The 22,186-nt window shown below is 39.6% G+C and overlaps 1 protein-coding gene across 10 annotated transcripts in view; it reads left to right on the top strand.

The window, feature by feature from the left end:
- MAST2 (microtubule associated serine/threonine kinase 2) overlaps positions 1–22,186 on the top strand; it is a 185,606-nt gene that overhangs the window by 149,477 nt on the left and 13,943 nt on the right. For all 10 annotated transcript variants that reach the window (XM_072932623.1, XM_072932625.1, XM_072932624.1 and 7 more), the window contains 13 exons: positions 1,842–1,943; positions 5,828–5,960; positions 7,589–7,650; positions 8,253–8,338; positions 9,711–9,919; positions 10,805–10,943; positions 11,367–11,499; positions 12,866–13,031; positions 14,065–14,166; positions 15,781–15,903; positions 18,082–18,191; positions 20,239–20,393; positions 21,413–21,717. In XM_072932623.1, coding sequence (XP_072788724.1) covers positions 1,842–1,943; positions 5,828–5,960; positions 7,589–7,650; positions 8,253–8,338; positions 9,711–9,919; positions 10,805–10,943; positions 11,367–11,499; positions 12,866–13,031; positions 14,065–14,166; positions 15,781–15,903; positions 18,082–18,191; positions 20,239–20,393; positions 21,413–21,717 — 1,825 coding nt within the window. The remainder of the gene's footprint in view (positions 1–1,841; positions 1,944–5,827; positions 5,961–7,588; positions 7,651–8,252; positions 8,339–9,710; positions 9,920–10,804; positions 10,944–11,366; positions 11,500–12,865; positions 13,032–14,064; positions 14,167–15,780; positions 15,904–18,081; positions 18,192–20,238; positions 20,394–21,412; positions 21,718–22,186) is intronic.

Raw genomic sequence — 22,186 nt, 5'->3', positions numbered from 1 at the left:
ACTAGCTGCATTTTTAAATTGTTTTGCCTGAATTGGCAGAGATGAGAAAAGGAGAAAACAAAAGGACTTGATTTAAAAGACTAAGTTTTCTTTAACAGTACAAATTGATGCAAAATGATGAATTATATCTATTACATTATATTTTTTGCCTATTATAACCTACGTAGGGGGGAGAAAAGGACTTTCCAGTTGCATGGCTCAAATTTAAAATAATACAAAGTTGTTGATGTTTTATCTATTCATTTCAGTGCAGCTAACCTCTGGTGATCTGGACTGGCTTTTAAAATATGAAAGCATTAATTTATTTTTAAAATTCATATTGTAACTTGTAAGTTTGCATAATGCATTAGGGGACATAAAGTGAATATTTATCATTTTCATTTGAATATTTATCATTTTCATTGTGATTATTTTCTATTTTATAATTTAAAAAATATTTTAATTAGGAAAAGAAATCACAACTTATTTCAATATTTCTAAAATAATCTTCTTTTAAGGCTTTATACCTAGAAAGGATGTATACCTCTAATGATGTTTTTAGATGGTGAACTAGCAGGTACAATATCCTCTTCAAGGTTAAAATTCTAGCCAATGCTAACCACTTCTGAAGGACACAATCAACATTTCTATTCCAACTGGTGTCAAAATGAAAAATAATGAACCTTTTAATATTTTTTGTTTGGCAGCAAAGTATCAGAGATATGTTATATAAGATGCTGCTTATGTATTTCTAGTTCTGAATTTCTGCTCCCTGTGTTTGTATTGCTCTTTTAGTTCATTGCCAGTGTGATTTGACTTCTCAGACATATAAAGATATAGAAATGTATTCTTAGGTGATTCTAATGGACAACACTAAATGAACCTTTTAATTTATTGTTGCTTGCACTGTTGCTGATAAAATATCACTCTTATAAGTATCTGGCTCATTGCCAGCAAAAGCTCATTTATTAAGTTCTGGATTCTATATTTGTGGCTGTGTTAAAGCACAATTTTTAGACCTTGGGGAAAAATAGCTGTACTTAGTTTAAGAGTTTTTGCATTGCCATTTTTTCTATTACTCTGCAGTGAAATACTATTATATTGCTGCTCCAGAACTCATCATGTAGCCATTGTGTGCTTCATCAAAAGAAGGGTAATTTCTGAGGGTTTTTTAATGTGCTCTTTTTTAAAATTTTAATTATTATTGTTTTGGTGTGTTTGCTGTTGTAAAAAGACATCCCATCACAAAAATGCACGCATACATCTTGAAACTAAGAATTCAATTTATACTGAAATCTAGTGAAGTAAAAGACAGGACTAAATCCTCTGAATTAAGTTTTTATATACTCTTTTCTTTGCTTATCTGCTTGGACCAACACCCAGTGCAATGCTGGAGTTATTCAACAGGATTGGTAAAACTGAAAAAGGAGAAACTGAGATTGAGTTTTTCTTGATGATGAAGAGAAATTCTAGTTCAAATTCTAGCTGAAAGTAAAGCTCAGAAATGTGTCTGTTAGTGATTACCTAGATGTCAATGTTGTGTGGAAGATAAAATTGAAAAAAAATTTTCATAGAAAAAAATAAACTGAGCCCACATTGTATGTATTATAATTGATAGGTGATATAATGCAAATAGAGCCTTTGAAATATCTCTTGCATGATAATGTGAGTCAGATGTGATGGAAAAGCCACGTGTGCTTTGGCATCCCTGAACAAGCTGAGCTCAGCCTGCCCTGACTCAGCACAAAGGTTTGTGCTTTTGCTGCTGGATTGGTTACTGAGCTGGTGATTGAGTTCAGCATCTGACAGAGAAACTCAGAGTTCAGTGCTGGGACCATAACGTGCTGCTGTGCCCTCCACAGGCCCACGAGCGATCCGAGAGCTCCGAGGTTGCCTTCGTCACCCAGCTGGTGAAGAAGCTGATGATCATCATCGCCCGTCCCGCTCGGCTGCTCGAGTGCCTGGTGAGTGTGGGCCTGGGAGAGGCTCTGCAGGGCCTGGAGAGTGCTGGGCACTTGAGGACACAAGGGACACAAAGCCTTCAAAAGAGACCTTTACATGCTCATTAAAACATTGATGAAAAATAAATAGATATTTAAAAAGAAAAATAAGTACTAAGGGGCTTCTGCATTAATATGGAAGTAGTTCTCCAATGGGCTGTCAGCTGCATCAGCAGCTAAGTTATATTTTAGTATAAAGTTTATGGCTGAGGGGCCAGATGTAGCTGTCAACATCATTCCATGCTGCTTGATGCCACTGTATGTTCCTCATGTTGTTAATAGCTACTGTAAGGAGCCTGTAAATGTCTGTATGGGGGAGGCCCAGTGTCCAGAGCACCGTGCTGAGGAGGAGCTGCCACTAAGGAAGATAGTTCCATCACATAAAGGGTATTTGGGCTCTGGAACTCAAATCCTTCCAGTAGACCCAGCAACTGGTGAAACCTGGTGTCAGATTTTCCAGCTGTGAACACACAGTGGGATCCCGACGTGTGAGATCCAAGGAGATTTGGGAGCTTGGGTTTGAAATCCTATTTAGTGCTATTGGAATACAAACAAAAGCAAGTCTCACTGCTTTTAAACAACCTAATTTGGCTAATAATAATACATTTTTTAAAATTATATGTTAGAAAATAGTGAAAATTTTTAGATAATTCCACTGAAATAGACCACTGTGTCCCAAAGTTCTGCAGCTACAAAAGTATTGCATTGGTGTGGTGGGGAAGCAGCATGACAACCTATATTCTCACTGTCTATGCCATAGCAGCAGGGTTAATATAAACCTTCAATATATATAGAAAGAGGTATGCACAATTGAAAGGGTTCAATTCAGTGTCTGGATTTCAAAAGGATGCTGGAAAATTAATGAGGATGTAGGGGAATCACGAAAAATTGTGAGGGGTCACAAATTTACAATGGAAACTTAGGTAACGACAGGATGAAATTCCCTGGTATGTCAGAGCACACTTGAGGTGGTTCTTTCTGGATATAAAAGTGACAGAGGTGCTACAGGTGTTTGAGACATCAGAGAAGTTGGCTGGATTAGGGATCTGTGGCTGGCTATAAAAGCACAGTTAACATTTGGTTTATGTTGTGGTCAGTGTGTCCATAAGTGACATTTATCCCTGGAGTCACTGGAAGATGAATGAGTTTCGTGGAGCTTTCTTTGACAAAGTAGACAAGAGTGGTCCAGTCTTACCAATGATGCCAGTTTTTGGAAACACCTGCAAAAATTCTGAGAACCAGTTGACTTTGGAGAGTTCCTTATTCCTCATCCACAGCTGTCAGATGGATCACTTTGCTGGGAATCCTGCAGTGCAAGGAAGGCCACTGTCAGTGAGGAAGTTGGCTGCACAACCAGCAGGACAGATACCTTCACTTACTGATTCCAGAAATCTCTGCCAGACTGCACTGAAAATCCTGGCCACAGCTCCATTCAAACTGGGAATTCCTTGGTTTTCACACCTTGTTTGTGGTTTAGATGAGTTTTTGTGACTCCCACTTATCTTCCAGCACTTCTTCAAGATTTATTTTGGAAGTAAAGGCAACGGAGAAAGGAGATAAATTTAAACTCCCTGTGTTTGTATTTGATGCATTCACCATTGTAATTTTTGCTTGTGTACACTCATCGTCTAGGGAAACTTGGAACCTCAGAAAGCCTTGTGAGCCCGTGTCTGTACCTGCAGAGTTCCAAACTCAAGGCAGCTCTTAGTTGCAAATCAAGAGGTCTCCAGGTTCTTCTATGTCTTCTCCACCTGATGTTCTGCAAAGTGAGTGGGAGCAGGTGGAAGCAGCGAAGTCTTTGAGATTTGAGTAATGAATTCCAAAGTATGTAGTGACAACCTTGATAATCAAGTGGCCAGACTCCAAAGCATGGAAATAATATCTGGATCTGTGGATTAGTCTTACCTGTTTTTTTTTTCAACCTGCATTGCCTTTTCAGCAATTTTTTTTCCAAATATTTATTTTAATCTGGTGACATGAAGAACTAAATACTAATGTTCCTTTTGTCCCATAAAGCAAGAAATATAGTAATGGATAGTCAACTGTTTAAATAACTTTTGAGAAGTAATTTTCATTTTTATTTTTAACATACTTTTTTGTAATTCAACCTTTGGCTTCAATTATATGAATTATAAATTAATTATGGAAAGTTTTTCTACTATTTAGTATTCAAGTTAACTTTAGTACCACAGCTCATTCTTCTTTCTTCCTTGTAGATTAGTGTCCATATAGACAGTGCTTGTGATGGTGGTGATTGTTTTAATGCAGTCAAAAACATTTAAGTATTCCAAAGTTCAACTATTTAGTTTCTGTATTTGCATTACCTGTTGGACTATGAAATGTTTATTGTCAGACAATCTCTGGGTCTTCAAGAAGATAATAATGGTTCGTAATTTGTGCATCTCTGAAACCATCTTTGGGAAAAAGTATCTATTTTTTTCAGTTTATTTTTCCATGGCACCTACCTCCCCTTAGTAGGGCTCATTCTCCTGTATTCAAATGATTAAACCTAGCATAAAGAAGTCAGAACTGGAATCTATATAGTTCCTTAATGTTTTGTATGTTTGGTTTTTCTTGTCACCAAGTTGGTTTTTCCCTCTCTGTTTTACTCACCAATGAATGACCTGCAGTGGTACCTCGAGAAGTCCTTCCTTGGATCCACCATCCCTCTCACTGCATTCTGGTGACCATCTCTCTCTGTGGTCCTCTCTGGTCTGGCTCCTGCTCTCTGCCACTTCTGAAACTGTTGATTAATCCTTTTCCGGAGGAGTTGGGAAGGAACTTTGTTTCTCACATTGTTGCTGTCTTTGATGACAGCATCTGTCCAAGCAGCATTGCTTGGAGCAGTCATGGGAAGTGCATCTGTTCTCTGTTCAAGTCTCTTCACATCATTACGAGCTCTAATTTCTTTTTCTTGTTTGCAGTTCTGTGCTCTTTTTCTCTCACGTTGCTGACCACACAGCAGTTCTTTACTGATGCCCTCACTGTTATCAGTGCATGCTAAGTTGTTTGCTGAAACTCTTCCCCTTTCACCCTCCCATTTCACTGGAAAATTTTTGAAGAGTGTTGGCGAAGCTGCTCATTGCTGGTGAATGATGAGGTTTGTAGTGGGGAGAGCTAAAGTTAACTGGTGGACTTGTTCCTAAGCAGAGTTCTCCTGCTGCCCAAAGCTTGTCTTTTGTTTCCTACTATATCTCTTAGTCCAGTGCAAGACATGACACCTTCTTTGACCTTTTCTGGCCTGAGAGATCACATGCACAAAGACTGACTTGCTAAAGTGATCCTGTACTGTAGTGTACAAGAAACAGTGCAGCTGTACTTCTTATGAAGAAAGTTGTTTTGTTAATAATTTTATTAGCAAGACAGTGACAGGTTTGGGTGGGTGTATGGCTTGATCAGAAGTGGTAACTGACAGCAGAAAAGGCTTCTCTTGGGTTACCTCACCTGTCAGATGGAGGTGGCAGAAGGTGATGCCTCAGTTCTCATCACAGACCTTTCCCTGGCGTGTCTCAATGTGACAAAACTGGGAACTGTCTCCACACTTAAGACTTACGTTAAGAAGAGCTTTTGAAAGTTTGGGTGTGGTTTGTAGAAAGTCCCTACAGTCCTTGTTCTGTTTTGATTTGCAGATCTAAACCCATGGACACCCCATGGGATGTAACTGTTGGTTTTGCAGAGCAGAGTGGGAAGCATTGCCTTGCTTGTAACTGGAAATGTTCTGCATCACTGCTGAGCCCAGAATTACCTTTGGATGTTTCTGAGGATTCTCCTCTAAGGGGGAGAAACCTTTCATAATTGTAAAGCTGTATCATTTACCTCTCTCTGTGTCTCTCACTGCTTTGCTGTAGGAGTTTGATCCCGAAGAATTCTACCATTTGTTGGAAGCTGCAGAAGGCCATGCCAAGGAAGGACAAGGAATTAAATGCGACATTCCTCGTTACATTATCAGCCAGCTGGGACTCACCAGGGATCCCCTGGAGGGTGAGAACTCTTGTTATGTACTTTCCAAACTGTTGAAAGGATAGTAGATCTCTTGGTCACTACTTGAAGGATGCTTTTATTTTATTGATTGAATTTCTAGGCCATTTTTCCTTATTTTCCTGTTTGCTGTCAAATTCTAGACTGTCCTTTTCAGCCCATGTCTCAGAGGAATGTTACTGGGGTAAGGATGGCACATTAATAGTGACAGTTCTTTACTTATGATGTTAATAATGTCTCCCTGTATCATAGCTGAAACAATATTAGAAAATGCTTTAGGATTTAACTGTTTTCTCTGTGCTGTTGGACAGTAAAAGTAAATTTGCCTGTTATTTTTGTGATCTGCTTGGCCTGCTAGTGGCCTGGTTGGAAAGTATCCTGTCATCCCACTAAATGTCTCCTCTGGGAAAAGTGTGTTTTTTGTGGTTTTCCATGAGATTACCACAATGAATATGCATTTTTAGCTGTAGGTGAGATTGAAGTTTTATACATCTTGTGTAGCAGCCAAACCAAAGAGAGCAGAGTAAGGACAAAAACAGCTTTTCTGCAAGGTGCCAGAATTGCATATGGTAAACTTAATATAGATATACATTGGCCCAGAAGATTGTAACTTTAGAATTAGTGAATTAATATTTCTGCCTGGCACTTTGCCAGCTGAAATGACAAGTTTTCTGAGTGTGCACAGCTTGTTCAGCAACAATAGAAAGTGTGACAGAGACTGGAGGTTAGTGTGGAATATTTCAGTGATTGAACTATGCTTCTTGTTACCTCGGGAGAGCATAATTTTAACATAAATTAGTAATCTGACTAAGAGTAGTTTAACTTCTCTGATGTTTACTGGAATGACAGTGACAGGTTGACTTCAAGTGAAGAGCTCTTCAGGAAAATTTCTACCGAAGATTTCTAAATGCAATTTAATAGCATTTGTTGAAATCTGACATTAAAGGGAAATTTCATTTGATCCCTGTCATGGGAGAGAACCTTTCCATTGCTAATTCCCCTACTAAAGTCAAATTTTCTTTGGAAATGTGGGGAGATGTCAAGGTGCCTTATTTCCTTTCTGTAAGGAGTGCACCCAGAAATGTCAGTGATGTCTGTTCAGACTCGTAGCTAACGTAGGGTTTGGGCTTGCAGAGTTTACAGCATCTCCTGTGACAGCTGAGTAGCCTAAACTCAGTGACATTCCTCTGCTTTGCTGCTGCTCAGTGTATTGCAGAATCAGCCACGTCATGTGGAGGGCAGCTGTTTGAAATGTGATGCTTTTCCTTCTTGGAGCACAGAGGTGCCACCAGGCTACATGCAGACATATATGTGTGTGATAGGTTTTAATATTAACTAGACAGCACTTTCTCCAAACATGCATTTATTGCTTTTACTTACTATAGAAACTATCTAGAGTAAGTCAGGCTGAAATTAGAACAATTAATTATATTCATCTTTATATATAATACTGCCTGCAGCGTACAAGATGCTAAAGGTTATCACTGCATAATTAGGGTGACTTTTTACAGAGGGAGAAAATGTCCTTCACCATCTACAAGCACCTCTTAAATTCCTGTTTTTCTTGCATAAACAAAGAGAATAGTGTTTGATTGAGATCATTAGGAGTAATCTTTCCTCTTTCTTTTCAGAAATGGCCCAGTTGAATAGCTATGACAGCCCAGACACTCCCGAGACAGATGATTCAGTCGAGGTAAAGCAGTAATACACTCACTCTGTCTAGCACTTTTTTTTTCTCTCAAAAGAAGTAGTCTACAGTAGAGAATTAATTATAAGGCAGAATAATTGTAATTTAAAAAAAAAAAAGTGCAGACATTTAAAAGCTCATATTAAGACTAGAGTACGTGCTCCTAAAAATGTGAAAATCTTTATACAGTTGTGGTAAAATGCTTAAAAGATGCAAACAGGCATTATTACCAAGTTTTGTGGATTTTTTAAAAAAATTTTTGAGTTAAAAATGAAAATCATCTGGAAGAATTCTTTATTATCTACATTTACGAAATGTGATGGGTATTGAAAAGAGTTGACTTTTAGTTAAACCACTGGAAACATTTAGTTATGTAACTGGCTAGGTTTCCAAGATCCTTAATTTATTGTTTTTTTAAAAAAATGTAATATTAAGAAAAGGCCTGAATCTTACAGTCCACTGAATGTTTGTGCTAATAATTTGTGGAGGAAATCTGCAAACACCCTATGGATACAGACAATTGTCCTAAAAAAAAAAAACCAACAAAAAACATATAGAATTAAGTCATTCCTGCTCCTGATTTTCATTTTCTTGTTGTCTTTCCCCAGAGCCGTGGGGCCTCCGTCCAGTCAAAGAAAACTCCGTCTGAAGAAGAGTTTGAAACTATTAAACTGATCAGTAATGGTGCTTATGGGTAAGACTTTTAGACTTTGAATTAGAAGAAAGTGCTATTATTGTCCTACCCAGCAAAGGGCTATAGCAAGGTTTGGCAAATGTTTGGGTTTTGTTGGGTCCAAAGCATAAAATAATTTCACTTGGGTCTTTTAGAGGTTCCACAGTTGTTATATCTTCTGCATTCTTCTGGGAGATGCCATTTCTTTCATTTATTCAGATTATATGAGCACTTGAAATGCTAAAAGAAGTGCTAGAATTACACTGGGGTAAATATACTGTGAGGAGTAATACATGAGAAAAGCTATTAGATTTTATTATACATTGAAAATCAAGTATGATTTCAGTCGGTTACAATTTTAACCACACACACAAACCTATCCAGAATTTTAAAAGCCAGCTCCTGACTCTCTGCAGTTCATAAATCCTTAACAGTGAGGTCATTAGGCTGTTACTGAAAAGCAGTGATACTCAGTAGGTCATAACGACAAAACCTGAGCATGTGCTTGAGTGTTTTGTGGAAGTGGGTACTTAGTTAACAACAAATCACTTTTTAAAAATTATATGTGGAAAAAGTGTAAGCATGGGTTTTTAGTGAGTGAAGACACAATGGAGCATGTTGAAGAGTCGTATTATGAGACAAAAATATTTTAAATCTCTTCAGTCATATTTCTGCACAAGCCCCATGTAACTTTGTAATAAGAGGAGAGAGAAGTGGTGGTTTTGCTGTTAGTCACATGTCTTTATCATGGGTTTATTTTATAGTCGGTGGCTGGTGAGACACAATACCATGTCAAATGTAATGTACTCCAGAAAAAAGGAAACAAGTACTGATTCAATAAGGCAGGGAGACTGGATGAAAATTTTATTTGCAAACTGTATTATTAATGTGAAAGAATCTAATGATCTGCAAATGATAGAAGTGTAAGAGATACTTTACTGAAGGAAATCCCTGGTCACAGTGCTGTGCCAAATTAATTTTATGGAGCTTGGAAAGAACTCCTGCTGATTCCACAGATTTTGGACCATTTTTTAAGCCAAGTGGTCACTGTTGTGTTGAAAAATACATGCTGCTGTGCAATGATGTTTATGGAAATTTGTGACATTGGTGTTGAGATATCTTATTGTTCATGACATCAGCAAAAATACTGCTTTATTCAAGAAGGCAGAGTAGCTTTGGGAAGGAAGCATCATGGGGTTCCTTATTTTCTAGGGAAGCTTGTCACTGAAACAGGATTTTCTGGAGTCATGGATAAGTCTGTCAGGATCCACTCAAAACAGTAACACCACTGCTTAAAAAACCCCAGCAAAACCACAAAGAACTCCAAACCTAAACCCACAACAAAGCAGTTTGAACTGAAAATGGACCTTTTCCTCTCCGTGTGGCTTTGCAGAGCGGTGTATTTGGTGCGGCACAAGACCACCCGCCAGCGTTTTGCCATGAAGAAGATCAACAAACAGAACCTGATCCTGAGAAACCAGATCCAGCAGGCCTTTGTGGAGAGAGATATCCTGACATTTGCTGAGAACCCCTTTGTGGTCAGCATGTTCTGCTCCTTTGAGACCAAGCGGCACCTGTGCATGGTTATGGAGTATGTGGAAGGTAAGGTTCTCGGTGTCCACTCCTCCAGAGGGGATCCTTAGTTGGGATGGATGTGGGCTGTGAATCCCTGTGACTGGTACAACACTTTTGCAGTGGAGTTGAGCCTCACTGCTGAGGTCAGAAGTCAGCATGAGCTTTCCAGTCTTCATTGGAAAAGAAACCCTCCTTCCCTCCTGTGGGACGGCATGGCTGGATCCATAGCACGTTTGTTAGACATTCCACATAGAAAAAGACTTAAGAAACATAAGTCTTTGTTCTTTAGCAGCCTTTTAAAAATAAAGTGCCATTTTATGCTGGGGTTAGTTTTTTTCATTGTTTGGTTTGCTTATTCTTTGAAATATAATTTGATTTTACTTTATCAGTATATCTTATTATAAGCAATATCCACTGGTGGATAGGATTAATTTCTTATGCCTGGCTTGCTTGACTGAATGTTTGAGAAATAAGATTATAGTTATTGTATCAGTGCTCTTTCAGATAAATTAGTGGAATGAAATCAGATGCATTGACAATAGGAAATTTTAATATTAATTCCTCTTTACAAGTAGAAATGAATGTCGACTGAAATGTGTGGCCAGTGTTCCCAAGGAAGCTTCAGTCAGGAGTCCACAGACTTACTTTCTTCAAGGCTTCCTTCAGTTTGCAAATGGCATGTGCACAATTCCTGTCCAAGCCTGCTCAACGTATATGGATCTCAATTTTCCTAAGATTTTAATATTTAAGTTCAAGACAGAGTACAGAAAGATCTTCAGAATTTTTCCTAACAGGTTTATGAGACAACCTTTAGAAAACTTAGTCTAGTCTTGTACTGCAGACCCATAGCTGCTGTTTCTTACTGATATTTGCCATTTCAACATGCCATTTGTGCAAATGTTTTATTTCTAGGAGGTGATTGTGCTACACTCCTCAAGAACATTGGTGCTCTACCCGTTGATATGGCGAGGATGTATTTTGCTGAGACTGTTCTGGCACTGGAGTACCTGCACAATTATGGGATTGTTCACCGTGACCTAAAACCTGATAAGTAAGTCTTTGGGCCCTCAGAGGGAACAGAGCCAGTCCTTCAGGGGCTTTCTCTGTAGCTAACAGGACATGGGGGCTGGAGACAGCATTGATCTTTGACAGCATCTGACATACAGGAGGTTTTATGGAGTCTATTGCTAGTGATGTAGAAACAGATAGACACTGAGAAAAACTAGGAAGAATGTCTTCAGGTATTATCCCAAAGATGCTGCTACACTGATGGTGTTTTGGCAGAAGGTACTCCCACTCCTAGTTGCCTTTTCTGCTCTGTGATATTTGGCTGCATAGGAGGTTTTTTCCAGGTGTTTAATGGGGATGTAACACTGAGATTGTTCTTTGCATTATCTTGTGTTCTTTTTGTTTTAAATTGCTTTTCGGAAACAATTAAATGAATGTTGAATTATTTTACTTCTCTTTCTTTTAGTCTCCTGATAACTTCAATGGGTCATATTAAACTAACAGACTTTGGACTGTCCAAAATTGGGTTAATGAGTCTTACAACTAATCTTTATGAGGGCCACATTGAGAAGGATACCAGGGAATTCCTGGACAAGCAGGTAAGCTGAAAAATTTTGTTTGTTGATGTGGGATCAGATGCAGGATTCTGTCATGGGATAGAATCAGAGTTAGTAGCACTCCTTCTCTGCCTTGATGCTGTGCTGTGCACTGTAGAATGGAAGGAAAAGACACAAGTCCATTCTTATATTTGTACATAAATTGGCATAGTTTGTTATTTCAGCTTCTTGTTTTGGAGTCATGAACTTCAGCTCTTAGTTTAGGGTGCTGAAAGGGTGGCCCAGGCAGCAATGCAGAAGTGTAAGCAGAAGTTGGTTTAGGGATGTAACATGGATTTTGCTGAAGGTTGTTCCACGATCTCCCCCTTCTGGTGCTTAGAAAGTTCATGGCAAGTTTCTATATGTTTCTTGTAATTTTGTCTAACAGCTTAAACATTGATGATATTTACTAAGGGTCATTTTTCTCCTTAGCCTTCATTTTACTAGGCTTAACCAGCTAAATTCTTGTAGCTAACAAGATAGATTTTCCTTTGATGAATGAATAGCTCTTCCATGTAAGTCTTTCTGAGCTGATATTTTCTGGACATGGTTGAAGGAACTGTTCTGGATGCAGGCTCACCAGTGCCTTGTACAATGGGATTAAAAATGCTTCTCTCTTCTGAAAATACCTAGGATCACAGCTGAATTTTTCAGCTGAATTTTTATTTGTGCCAAGTGTTGATTCATAATTATCCTGTGGTGTTGTCTTCTTGTTGTCTTCTGAATAGGGATGCTTTTTCTAACAGAACTCTCGTAGGCCGTTAGATCATATTCTTGCACTTTACCGTGGTACATTTTTTGCAACTATTTTGTTATTGCTGTTGCTGTTTCTAAGCCCCAGGCAACTTAGATCTTCCAAGGTAATTTCCTTATGCATTGTCCATGCCAGCTGTACCTCCCAAGATTAAGGCTGAAGTGTGTAATCATGCTGTGCTGCTAATTCTGCATCTGTGAAACTAAATTCTGTTAGCAGAGAGATGTGAGAGGTTTGTCAAAACTCAGTTCCTGATAGCTGTAGCTGTGCCAGCAGACATCCATCAAGCTGTCAGACCTAAACACACAGGATATGCATTTTTCCCATATGCTTTCCTGTGCATGCACCAAGGAGCTACTTAGCTGGCATGTCCACATTAGGAACATTTAATTTCATGTTATTTCTGTGCAGGCAATGTCTTCTTCAAATATAGACTCTTGCTCCATGGGAGTAGTCCACAGCATGAAGTGGTTAGTGGCAAAACATTAAAACCTTCCTTTTAAAGCTCTGAGGGGGGAAAGAAAGGGGAAAAAAATGAAAAAAGAAGACAAAATAAGCTTTGACATGCATTTGGCAATTTGTAAATTTATTGCTTTCTTGCACATTTCTCTTGAGGTCTGTGGGACTCCAGAGTACATTGCACCAGAAGTGATCCTGCGCCAGGGCTATGGGAAGCCAGTGGACTGGTGGGCCATGGGAATCATCCTCTACGAGTTCCTGGTGGGCTGTGTTCCTTTCTTTGGGGACACACCTGAAGAGCTCTTTGGACAAGTGATCAGTGGTAAGTTTCTGCTCTGGCTCTGAAGGGATTTCAAGATATGCTGTGAAAATATTGAGGGTCCACAGTTTAGTCAGGAAGGACTAGGTATAAAATAATGGGGTTTAATTTTAGTATTTCTGATTTTCTGTCTCAAAGCAGCTTCCATCTGATTTCAGCTATGGAAACTTGTGTTGCTTAACATCTTCCTAAATAGTTCTGCATGGTATGGGAGTCATACAAATCCTTGTGTGACTGAGGAAAAATAATTGGGGGTTTTTATTTTCTGTCTTTTAACTTAAATGATGGAGAATTTGAAAGGAGTAACCACCAACTGGTCTAATTCAGGCTGATTTTGGTTATTGTTTTTGTAGGTCCAAATGCTAGTCAATTAGTAATTTTGTATTTATAATTTGCAATTTTGTAAAGTGAAATGAAAGGAAATTCTGAGCACATACATGGAAGTTGTTGTACTCAGTACCTTCACATCTTGTGGCTTTTTAAACCTGTCTCATGGTTGGAGTTAGACAGACAGTTGCTTTGTGTTCACTTAGTGAATATACCAGTGAAATAATTTTCTATTGGGAATGCTTTCTGAAGCAGTACATTTTTAACACACTTGGCAAATGTCCTTTGTAAAAAGAAAATTTCATCAAAGCACTAAATATGATGCATGAAATTGTTACCTGTGAATTGTTCTTTCTGTTCCAAGTATAACGACTCTGGAATGTGCAGGCAGGAGATACAGCCACAGTATTGTCACTGTCTGTTTATGGATTGTCGTGGAAGTCCCATTTCATACTTTATTAATAGAGTCCTTAAAGCTTTTTTTATTGTCTCCGCAAGCACTGCTTGGATTGACAGCAGCTCTAGCTGATGCTGAATTTTATGCATTTTGGAAAATATCAATGCTTGAATTATATTAAGCTGCTGAATTCAAGGTATTTATGCTTCTGGGGCAGTTCTCAACGCTGCACTTTGAGGTATAGGAGTGTGAATGGTTATTCAAATTAGTTGGGAAGCTGGTAGAAAATGTCAAGTCTCTTTTTGTCCCCAGATGAAATTGCCTGGCCAGAAGGAGATGATGCACTGCCCCCAGATGCCCAGGACCTCATTTCTAAGCTTCTCCGCCAAAATCCTCTGGAAAGAATGGGAACAGGTAAGAGCCTTGTGCACAGAAAAACACTGCCCAGAAGCAGGGGGTGAAGCTGCCTTGCCAGTGATGCACACCAACTCGTGTTGAGGAATGCTCATTTAGAGCTGGGGAGCAGTTTATACTGGATTCAGTTTGATGGAGCTCTGGGAATTACTGTCACATGTCCATGAGCCAGCCAGATTTTACTGTCCTGGCTGGGAAACAGGAAAAGGGCACTGTCAGCTTGGCAACATAACTTCTCTGATTTGTGCTGTTCCATTATAGTCTTGAGGGTTGTGTCTCCATTTGAACCGAGTATAATCAGATTTCTTTGAAGTTCTTTTTGAGTAGGAGCTTAATCCCTGCCATGGATGTGAATTCCTGGGCGTAATAAAGTAAATGAAAACTTTTCCATTCCTAGAGGCCTGTAGTATAGAATTCTTCAAACATACACCAAAGTCTGATAATCTTTTTGGCAAAGTCAGATATGTATGTCAGTCTTTCTGTGTTATAATGTCAGATTGGAAGTTTTACAAGCCAACACTTCTCATTTCCTCATAGTAAATAATCATAAATAATCTCTAGCTATGCTCTTGTTTTAAAGTAATTTGTGCAACACTGTGGCTTCACGGGACAGTTCATCTTTCATTGATTTGAGTAGTTTAATTTAATTCAGGATTTTCAATTCAAAACTACACTTTAAGAATAAAAAAAAAGCTTAGGGATAAATATATAACAATTCCAAAAGGTACATGTATTCAGCAGACTTGGCATACATGCACACAAGGGTGATGAATAGATCATGAATTAATAATGATATCAGATGGTTTTCACATGTTCTTCTCTACTTAAAATCCATGTACTTGAAAGATGTTGCTGTCATGGAAAAGATGTAGAGTTTCTACCTTATAAAAGGAGTTGAGGGACTGATTTTTTTTTTTGATTTCTTATATACCTGTACTGCTGAGACTGCTGTTACACTTGGCATGTTGTAGTGCCACTGGCACTCAGCAAACCTTTTATCTCTTTTCCTCTGCTCCTTTCTTTTCTAAAAAAGACAGTAGCATCTTCTATGAATATTAATTTCATTTGAAAAAAAAAAGCATAAGCTGGTAGACAGATAGTCTTTACTTTTTCCTTCTGGGTACCGAAGCTTCTGAGCTTAATAACAATAGATACTAATTCAGAAAGATAGGTGAGCCCTGTCTTGTTCTAGGCACATGAATGAGTTTATTCACAACAGTGGAGTTGTGAGTTGTCACTCACGTTCTAAATGCCTCTCAGAGTTTACTCTCTTTATTCAGTTATGAACAAGATGGTGTTTAGAGTTTGAAAATTTAAAATTAAGGTGTTCTTAATCTTGCAACTCACTGTGGAATGCAACAGCAGATGCTGTCTTCCAGCATCTGTGTTGTTGCTAAGCAGGAAGAGGAGGTGGGAAGGAGGAAATCTTGTTCAGGTTTTATCCTGCATGACCACTTTGGTAAAAGGATAAGTTATTTCTCAAAATTCCTGGAAAATGTGTGACTTAAAAATACTCAAGTACATTCTCTTAGGCTCTTGATGTTTTTAGGGTTTGTTTTTCAGGTTATGCAAATGCTGAAAGAAATACTCTGCAATAAAAGGTTCTTATTTCAGGTAGTGCCTTTGAAGTGAAGCAGCATCGGTTCTTTAAAGATCTGGACTGGAATGGATTACTCCGGCAGAAAGCTGAATTCATCCCACAGCTGGAATCTGAGGATGACACAAGTTATTTTGACAGTAAGACTCGAGATTTGGCCTAAACAGCATCATATTTCTTGTGTATATTTCATTTTTGAAATTGTTGGAGATAAGTAATTTTAGAAATTGAATAAAATGCTTGATGGGAATTGCTTTAAAAAGTTTATGTTGAATGCCAAGTAAGGTTTCTTTGAAGGCAAATTAATTTTAAATGAAAAAATGTTGCTGCTGGAGTCAGTTGGCCTTTCACTGGTGCCTGTGGTCCTGCCAGCCATGGGCCTGCAGCGAGAGGTGCTGCCATTGTCATGCTGGGTTCATTAAACTTCTTCCAAAGCATTTGGTAAATCCAAATTCCTTGAGTTTTTGAGCAACATGATCTTTCCCAAGTGACTGTTTTCAGCCAATAAGTGTTTAAAAAAAAAACCCAAAACAAACCCTGGACCTTGAAGACAAGTATGTGGGGAAAATTCTTAAGAGATTTGAAGTAATTTGAATTATTTTCACTGCAAGTGTATCGCTTTATTTTAGTATTAGTAGCTCTAATGAGATATGAAATGTTTGTCTGGTGTGTATAAATGTCTGGGAACTGCCATGGTATCAGTGCTGTGTAAGATTTTTGGTATTTCAAGATAAGCACCAGACAGAGTCAGTGCTCTTGGGAGAGAAGGAAGAAGCATCACAGGAGGGATGGAGAGATCTCTGTTCCCAGAGCCTCTGCTCCCTAACTTCCCTCATTTGACTTGAGGAGCTGAGCAGGTGGAAGGGGCTTGGTCAGGGTGAGGTCTTTCACCCTCTCCAGCTGCAGAAACTTGCTTTTTCAGGTCCCTGAGATATGGAAATTTCTGCTCTACATTGATGGAATTTCTGCCGTCTTGGGGCCATGGGACTGCTTGAATCTGTGTGAAGCACATTTTTGCTCTGCTCCTGTGTTTTGCTGAGAGTGAAAAGAGGGAGAGAGCAGCTGCTTCCAGCCCCTTGGCTCTCCCACTGCACAAGCAGTGATTCCATTTAGATAGTGCTCTTCCAGTTTGGGGAAGGGGCTTTTAGGCTGAGGCTTCCTTGGAGAGGTAGGATTGGGAGAGAGAGATGGATTGAGAAATCTCTGTGTGGTTGCTGCAGAGAGCAGCTGGATTCAAGCTGTGCAGTGGGGGCAGAGGTGGGGTTTCTGCATCTATTGAGGTTGTACTGGTACAACAAACATGCAGAAACTGATGTGGTGGGCTGTTCTCACCACTAACTGGACTTACAGGATGTGGGAACTTTGGTCACTGAGTTGGGTCAGAGACTGGCAGAGGCCCAGTGCAGCAGCCATGAGCAGATCCTGGTGGATAAAAGCAAAACCACTGGGTCTGTCAGAACCATGGGAAACTCCCCACATGCCCTGGCACACTTGGTATCAGGGTGACCTTGATGTGAGTCCTTTATAAAGGGTGGAATTCTCACATCAGGAAATTTCTCACATAGACACTGATAGGAGTTGGTGTTGCTGTTATAAACCTTAATGCAGAAAATGTTAGAATTTATAAAAGTAGCTGATGTGGTGCAGCAAATTTGGCTGTATAATTATCAGCTCTCTGTAGCCAAACTTATTAGTGGCCACCCCACAAAATCCAGTGTGGCTGGCTTAGAAATCCGGTGCTGCAAATCTAAAAGCACAAAATCTCTTTGGAAGAAGTTTTTGCATTAAAAATAGCTTTGCATATTGGCTACTTGCCCATTTTCTTTCACAAAATCTAATCCTTTTCCTAGTTGCAAGAGGGAAAAGAGGAGATTTTCTTTTGGGGTAAATACTTTTTTTTTTTTTTTAAGTAGGCTTGTATGTATGTATGCAGGACAGACTTTGTATAATCAAAAAGCTGTCTATTGGAAAGTTGGACAGTGAATTGTTTCCATGTTTCCTTCCATGTGATTGCTTGCTGTAGGGAAGAAATATCCCTATCATGAAGGGTCTGCAGGATTAGACACCTTTTGAGTATCAGCTGCTTCCAGAATGGATTACAGCTGACAGGATAAGATAAATTCAGTGCCAAGGAGATAATTCTTCACTGGCAATCGCATGGGATGAGCAAAAACTGGTTGGGCATGTTTCAGTATTAAGGGAAATACCCTGCATGATGTGTAAACATTCCAGGTTCTTTAAGCAGGCCAGTACCAATGCTTGAGGTATGAGTTACCAACACTCCCCACACTGATGCAAGTGCCTTGTCTTGTTCCCAGCCCGTTCAGAACGGTACCAGCACCTGGATTCAGAAGAAGAGGAGGACACTAATGATGATGATCACGTGGAAATTCGGCAGTTTTCCTCCTGCTCGCCCAGGTTCAGCAAGGTAGGGACATGAAAACTTGTTGAAAGAAAACAATCTAGAGAGGAACACAGTTTCTTTGCTTCGTATGGGGCAGATTTTCATCATGTGGATGCTCTGTGGGATCTCATGGTGTGTAATATTCAGTAAGGGAGGAAAAAAACACTGCATAAGTTGTTTATTCTGTGTTAGTTTGTGGCCTGTTAGAAGGTGAGTACCAGAATAATTGGAGAGTGACATTTTATATTTCTTAATATTTCACCAGTATGCAGGGCATTGTGTAGTTCTCTTCTGCATCTGATACAGTCTGATGTTTTTACCAATGACCTGGGTGCTGGCACAGGGAGTATCCAAAACGTACTTGCTTTGAGCAGTGTCCTTCTGAAAGGACCTTCCATACTGACAAGATGGTCTTGGGATGAAAATCGATTCTGACATTTGGAATATGGGTCTACAATCAAAGGGATAAGAACAGTGAAGTTTATATCACTCACTGTCTCAAATCAAACCTGAGGAGCAAAAGGCAAGGTGACAATTTCAAAGAGAAGGGTCTCAGCACATAGTCCTTCACGAATTAGATGTGCCAAATAATTGAAGGAATAATTTTCCATACTGGGCTTGAAAATTAAGCCCAGTAATATATCGTTATACATATATATATATATATATATATATATATACTGGGCAATGTTCTTGAAAATTAACATTGGATGATTAAAAGGGAGTCCAGAGAAAAACAGCAAGAATTACCTGAGTTATACAAAACATAAAACCTCTGTGTTTTCAAATACATAACTAGAAGGAAAGGACTACATTGGTCTTCCTGATAAAATATAATATATTTGGGAGGGGCAGAAGGGAGAAGAAATGCTGTTTTGAGGCAGCCACTTCATGAATTGTGTTTCCCTCTTAGTGAGATGGGAGAAGAATTTTACTTAGGAGTTCTGAAAGGTATTTCAGTTTTTCACAACAGTTCCTCCAGTTTTCCACTGCTGAAGTCAGTTTTTAAGGACCAGTTTGTTCTTTGTCCTCAACCAGTCTACAGTGGTTTAAATAACAGTTACTCTTAATTTTGTGGAGTTGCTCCTGATTTGCATCACTAAAAGTATGTTTAAAATTGGACCTGAGGATTAGTTGGTGTTTTGAAAAAGTTCTCAAGAGTACGTAAGAGTTTCTTTTCTCTCCCTTTTCTCACCATGAGTATTACTCATTTGTTAGACTGAAGCTTTTCTTTAGGGTTCAATGTTTTTGCCACAAAAAGAGAAAGTTCACTTTTAATGAATTTATTTTAAGACCTGGAAAATTATACAGCATTTGTAATGTGGGAGGCATAAAAGGCTCATTATATTTTGAAATTCTTGTCTGACAATTCAGCCATATGATTTATTAATAGTTATCTTGTTGATGCTCTGAATTTTTAATAACATTATTTTCATTAATCTCTTCTTATGTAAATTAGGTCCACAGTCAAGTGTAGTTTTAAAAGGATGGATTTTTTTGATTAATCATTTAATTATTTAAAGACGGCTGTAAAACTAAGAAAGGCACTTTCATTAAGCTGTCAGCATTATAGTAGATTCCTTGAGGAGGGCAGGACTTTTTTGTTCTGAAATAAGCTTGGGGCAATGCTGATAGACTGATAATGAAATGAGGTCATGAGCATGATGCCTATCACTGAAGTGAATTTGTGTAGTAAGATTTCAAGATCCAGATGCCAGCCCTCAAGAGTTGTGCAGCTGTCTTTAGCAGTAGCTCCTCTTAGATTTGAGAATCGTGAAAACCAAAAATCAAAGAAATTTCATGAAGTTTGTCAGTATTCCTGTCGTGTTTTCAAAGGAGAGGCATCGGGTGCTGTTGTAGAAAACCATTTTAGTGTTTCTGAGGCTGGGCCTTTTTCCTTTCCTCCCTGGCACACCTTGAGCCTGTCACACCTGTGCTGTGTTATTTGCTCAAAGAACTTTGCCAAGTTCAGGCTTTCAGGGGGAATTTCAAGAGGAGATTTCCCCCCTTGCTCAGAAAAGGCCCCGTGGGTTGGTTTTCCCTGCACAGAAGGATCTTTTGCTGCACGCAGGTGTACAGCAGCATGGAACGACTTTCCATCCACGAGGAGAGGAAGACTCCACCACCAACCAAGAGGAGCCTGAGTGAGGAGAAGGATGATCGGCTTGACAGCCTGGGGGGCTTGAAGAGCCGGGACCGCAGCTGGGTCATTGGCTCTCCTGAAATGTGAGTTCTGTGCAACTGAGTCTTCTGTTTTCCCACAGCAGCTAAAAAGACCAGCCAAAACTTTCTATGACCAGTAGTTGGTGAGGAGAGCTTCTTATGTTGTATTTCTACAAGAGAAGCCTGGGTTGAATAGCTAAAAGGTAATGTGTAGAACCTATACAGTCCTTAAATGTATCTAGTTAAGTACTAACGTCTTCTAAATCCATAGCAAATCCTTTTAATTAATTTAAAGATATTCTAACCTTAAGGGCAGATTTTGTATGTTATGTCAGACATGTACCCACATCAGTTTGTCTCTTAAATTAATGCAAATTCTGGTGTCGCCAGACTTTGACCTTTTGTTACAAAGTGGAGAAATTGTTAGGAAAGTTCAAAGTTTCAAAAGTTCAGAATATGCCCGAAAAATCTTGTGCTCTAATAAAAAATGTCAGTAAAATATATGAATACCCACAGTTTGGATACCTGCCATGTTTCTGGCATTACTGAGAACTTACTGTATAAAAGGGATGTCTGTAATTTTGTGCAACCCCTGTAAAACCTTTACACTAATGTTGGGCATTAGAAAGAGCATAAAATGTGTTTCTGACCTAGCCTGTATGACTCCCTTAAAAACGTTTTGCAGATGCACTCATAACTTGAGGTGCACTTCATTTTGCATTAGGCCTTCCTGGTTTCTAATTTAGAGCAACTTCGAAAGAAAAATTCAACTAATTCCAAAAGGAACGTAGAGGATGATTTGCATTTTACAGTTGTGATTTTTTTAAAGTAATATTTAATAAACATGTTCATTGTACTATATTTTTCTTCGGGTTTATCCCTTCCTTTCCTAGAACAGCTGGAAATCTAAACTCAGGTGATGCCCCAAGCTTTTGTTGTTTTAACTCCCAATGTTGTAGCTTGGCCACCAAACTTCACCTTGAATTGGTTTTAGACACATGAGCTGTGTCTGCGCCTTATTTTCACCCTTCCAAGTTGATCGTGCCTTGACTGACCTGGGCCCTGTCTGGTTCTGCCCCCAGCCTGCGCAAGCGCCTGTCCATGTCCGAGTCCTCGCACACGGAGAGCGACTCCAGCCCGCCGCTGACGGTGCGGCGCCGCTGCTCGGGGCTGCTGGACATGCCGCGCTTCGCCATCTCCGCCGAGGACGAGGGGGCCGCCCTCAAACGGCCCCAGTCCGAGGGGATGCTGCTGTGCACGGTGCAGGCGCGGGAAGGACTGCCCCTGCCCATTCCAGAACAGCCTGTGGAGCACGAGCTGCAGCTGGAAGGAGATGCTGGAGCCACCACCCCTTCCACGGCCGCCGGCAGCACCTCAGCGCTGACAGGTACGTGCTTGCATGGGGGTGTCCTGCTCCCCGTGTTGCCTTGCAGTGATGAACTCTCTAAAACTGGCTCTGGGTGTCAGGGGATGTGAGTGTCAGTGAGCGTCTCATGCTAAGTAGGTATTTTAGTGTAGTTTTGTGGATGTGCTTGCCTTTGAAATAATGCCAGTGGTTTCATCTCCTCAAAGTTGCATCTCAGATTTCAGTCATGCTACTTCAAATTGATTTAGGTCTTCTCATGTTTGAGATTCATATGATCTGTGCCTGCTGACAACCACTGGGTGCCTACCTGAGATTGCATTAATTTAAGCATTAATCAGAACAGATCACTGCTGAGTTGGAGCTGGAGAATGTGGGTGTCAGCCATACCAACAGATCCCTGTTTCCTGTGGTTTTGCTCAAGAGTTTGGAGAGACTTGAAATATGCTGGAGAAGTGGGGCTTGTGTCAGGGACACGCCATTTATTTTAACA

Source organism: Taeniopygia guttata, chromosome 8, assembly GCF_048771995.1.
Source record: "Taeniopygia guttata chromosome 8, bTaeGut7.mat, whole genome shotgun sequence".
Taxonomy (NCBI): domain Eukaryota; kingdom Metazoa; phylum Chordata; class Aves; order Passeriformes; family Estrildidae; genus Taeniopygia; species Taeniopygia guttata.
This window is presented reverse-complemented; position numbering and strand designations above follow the sequence as displayed.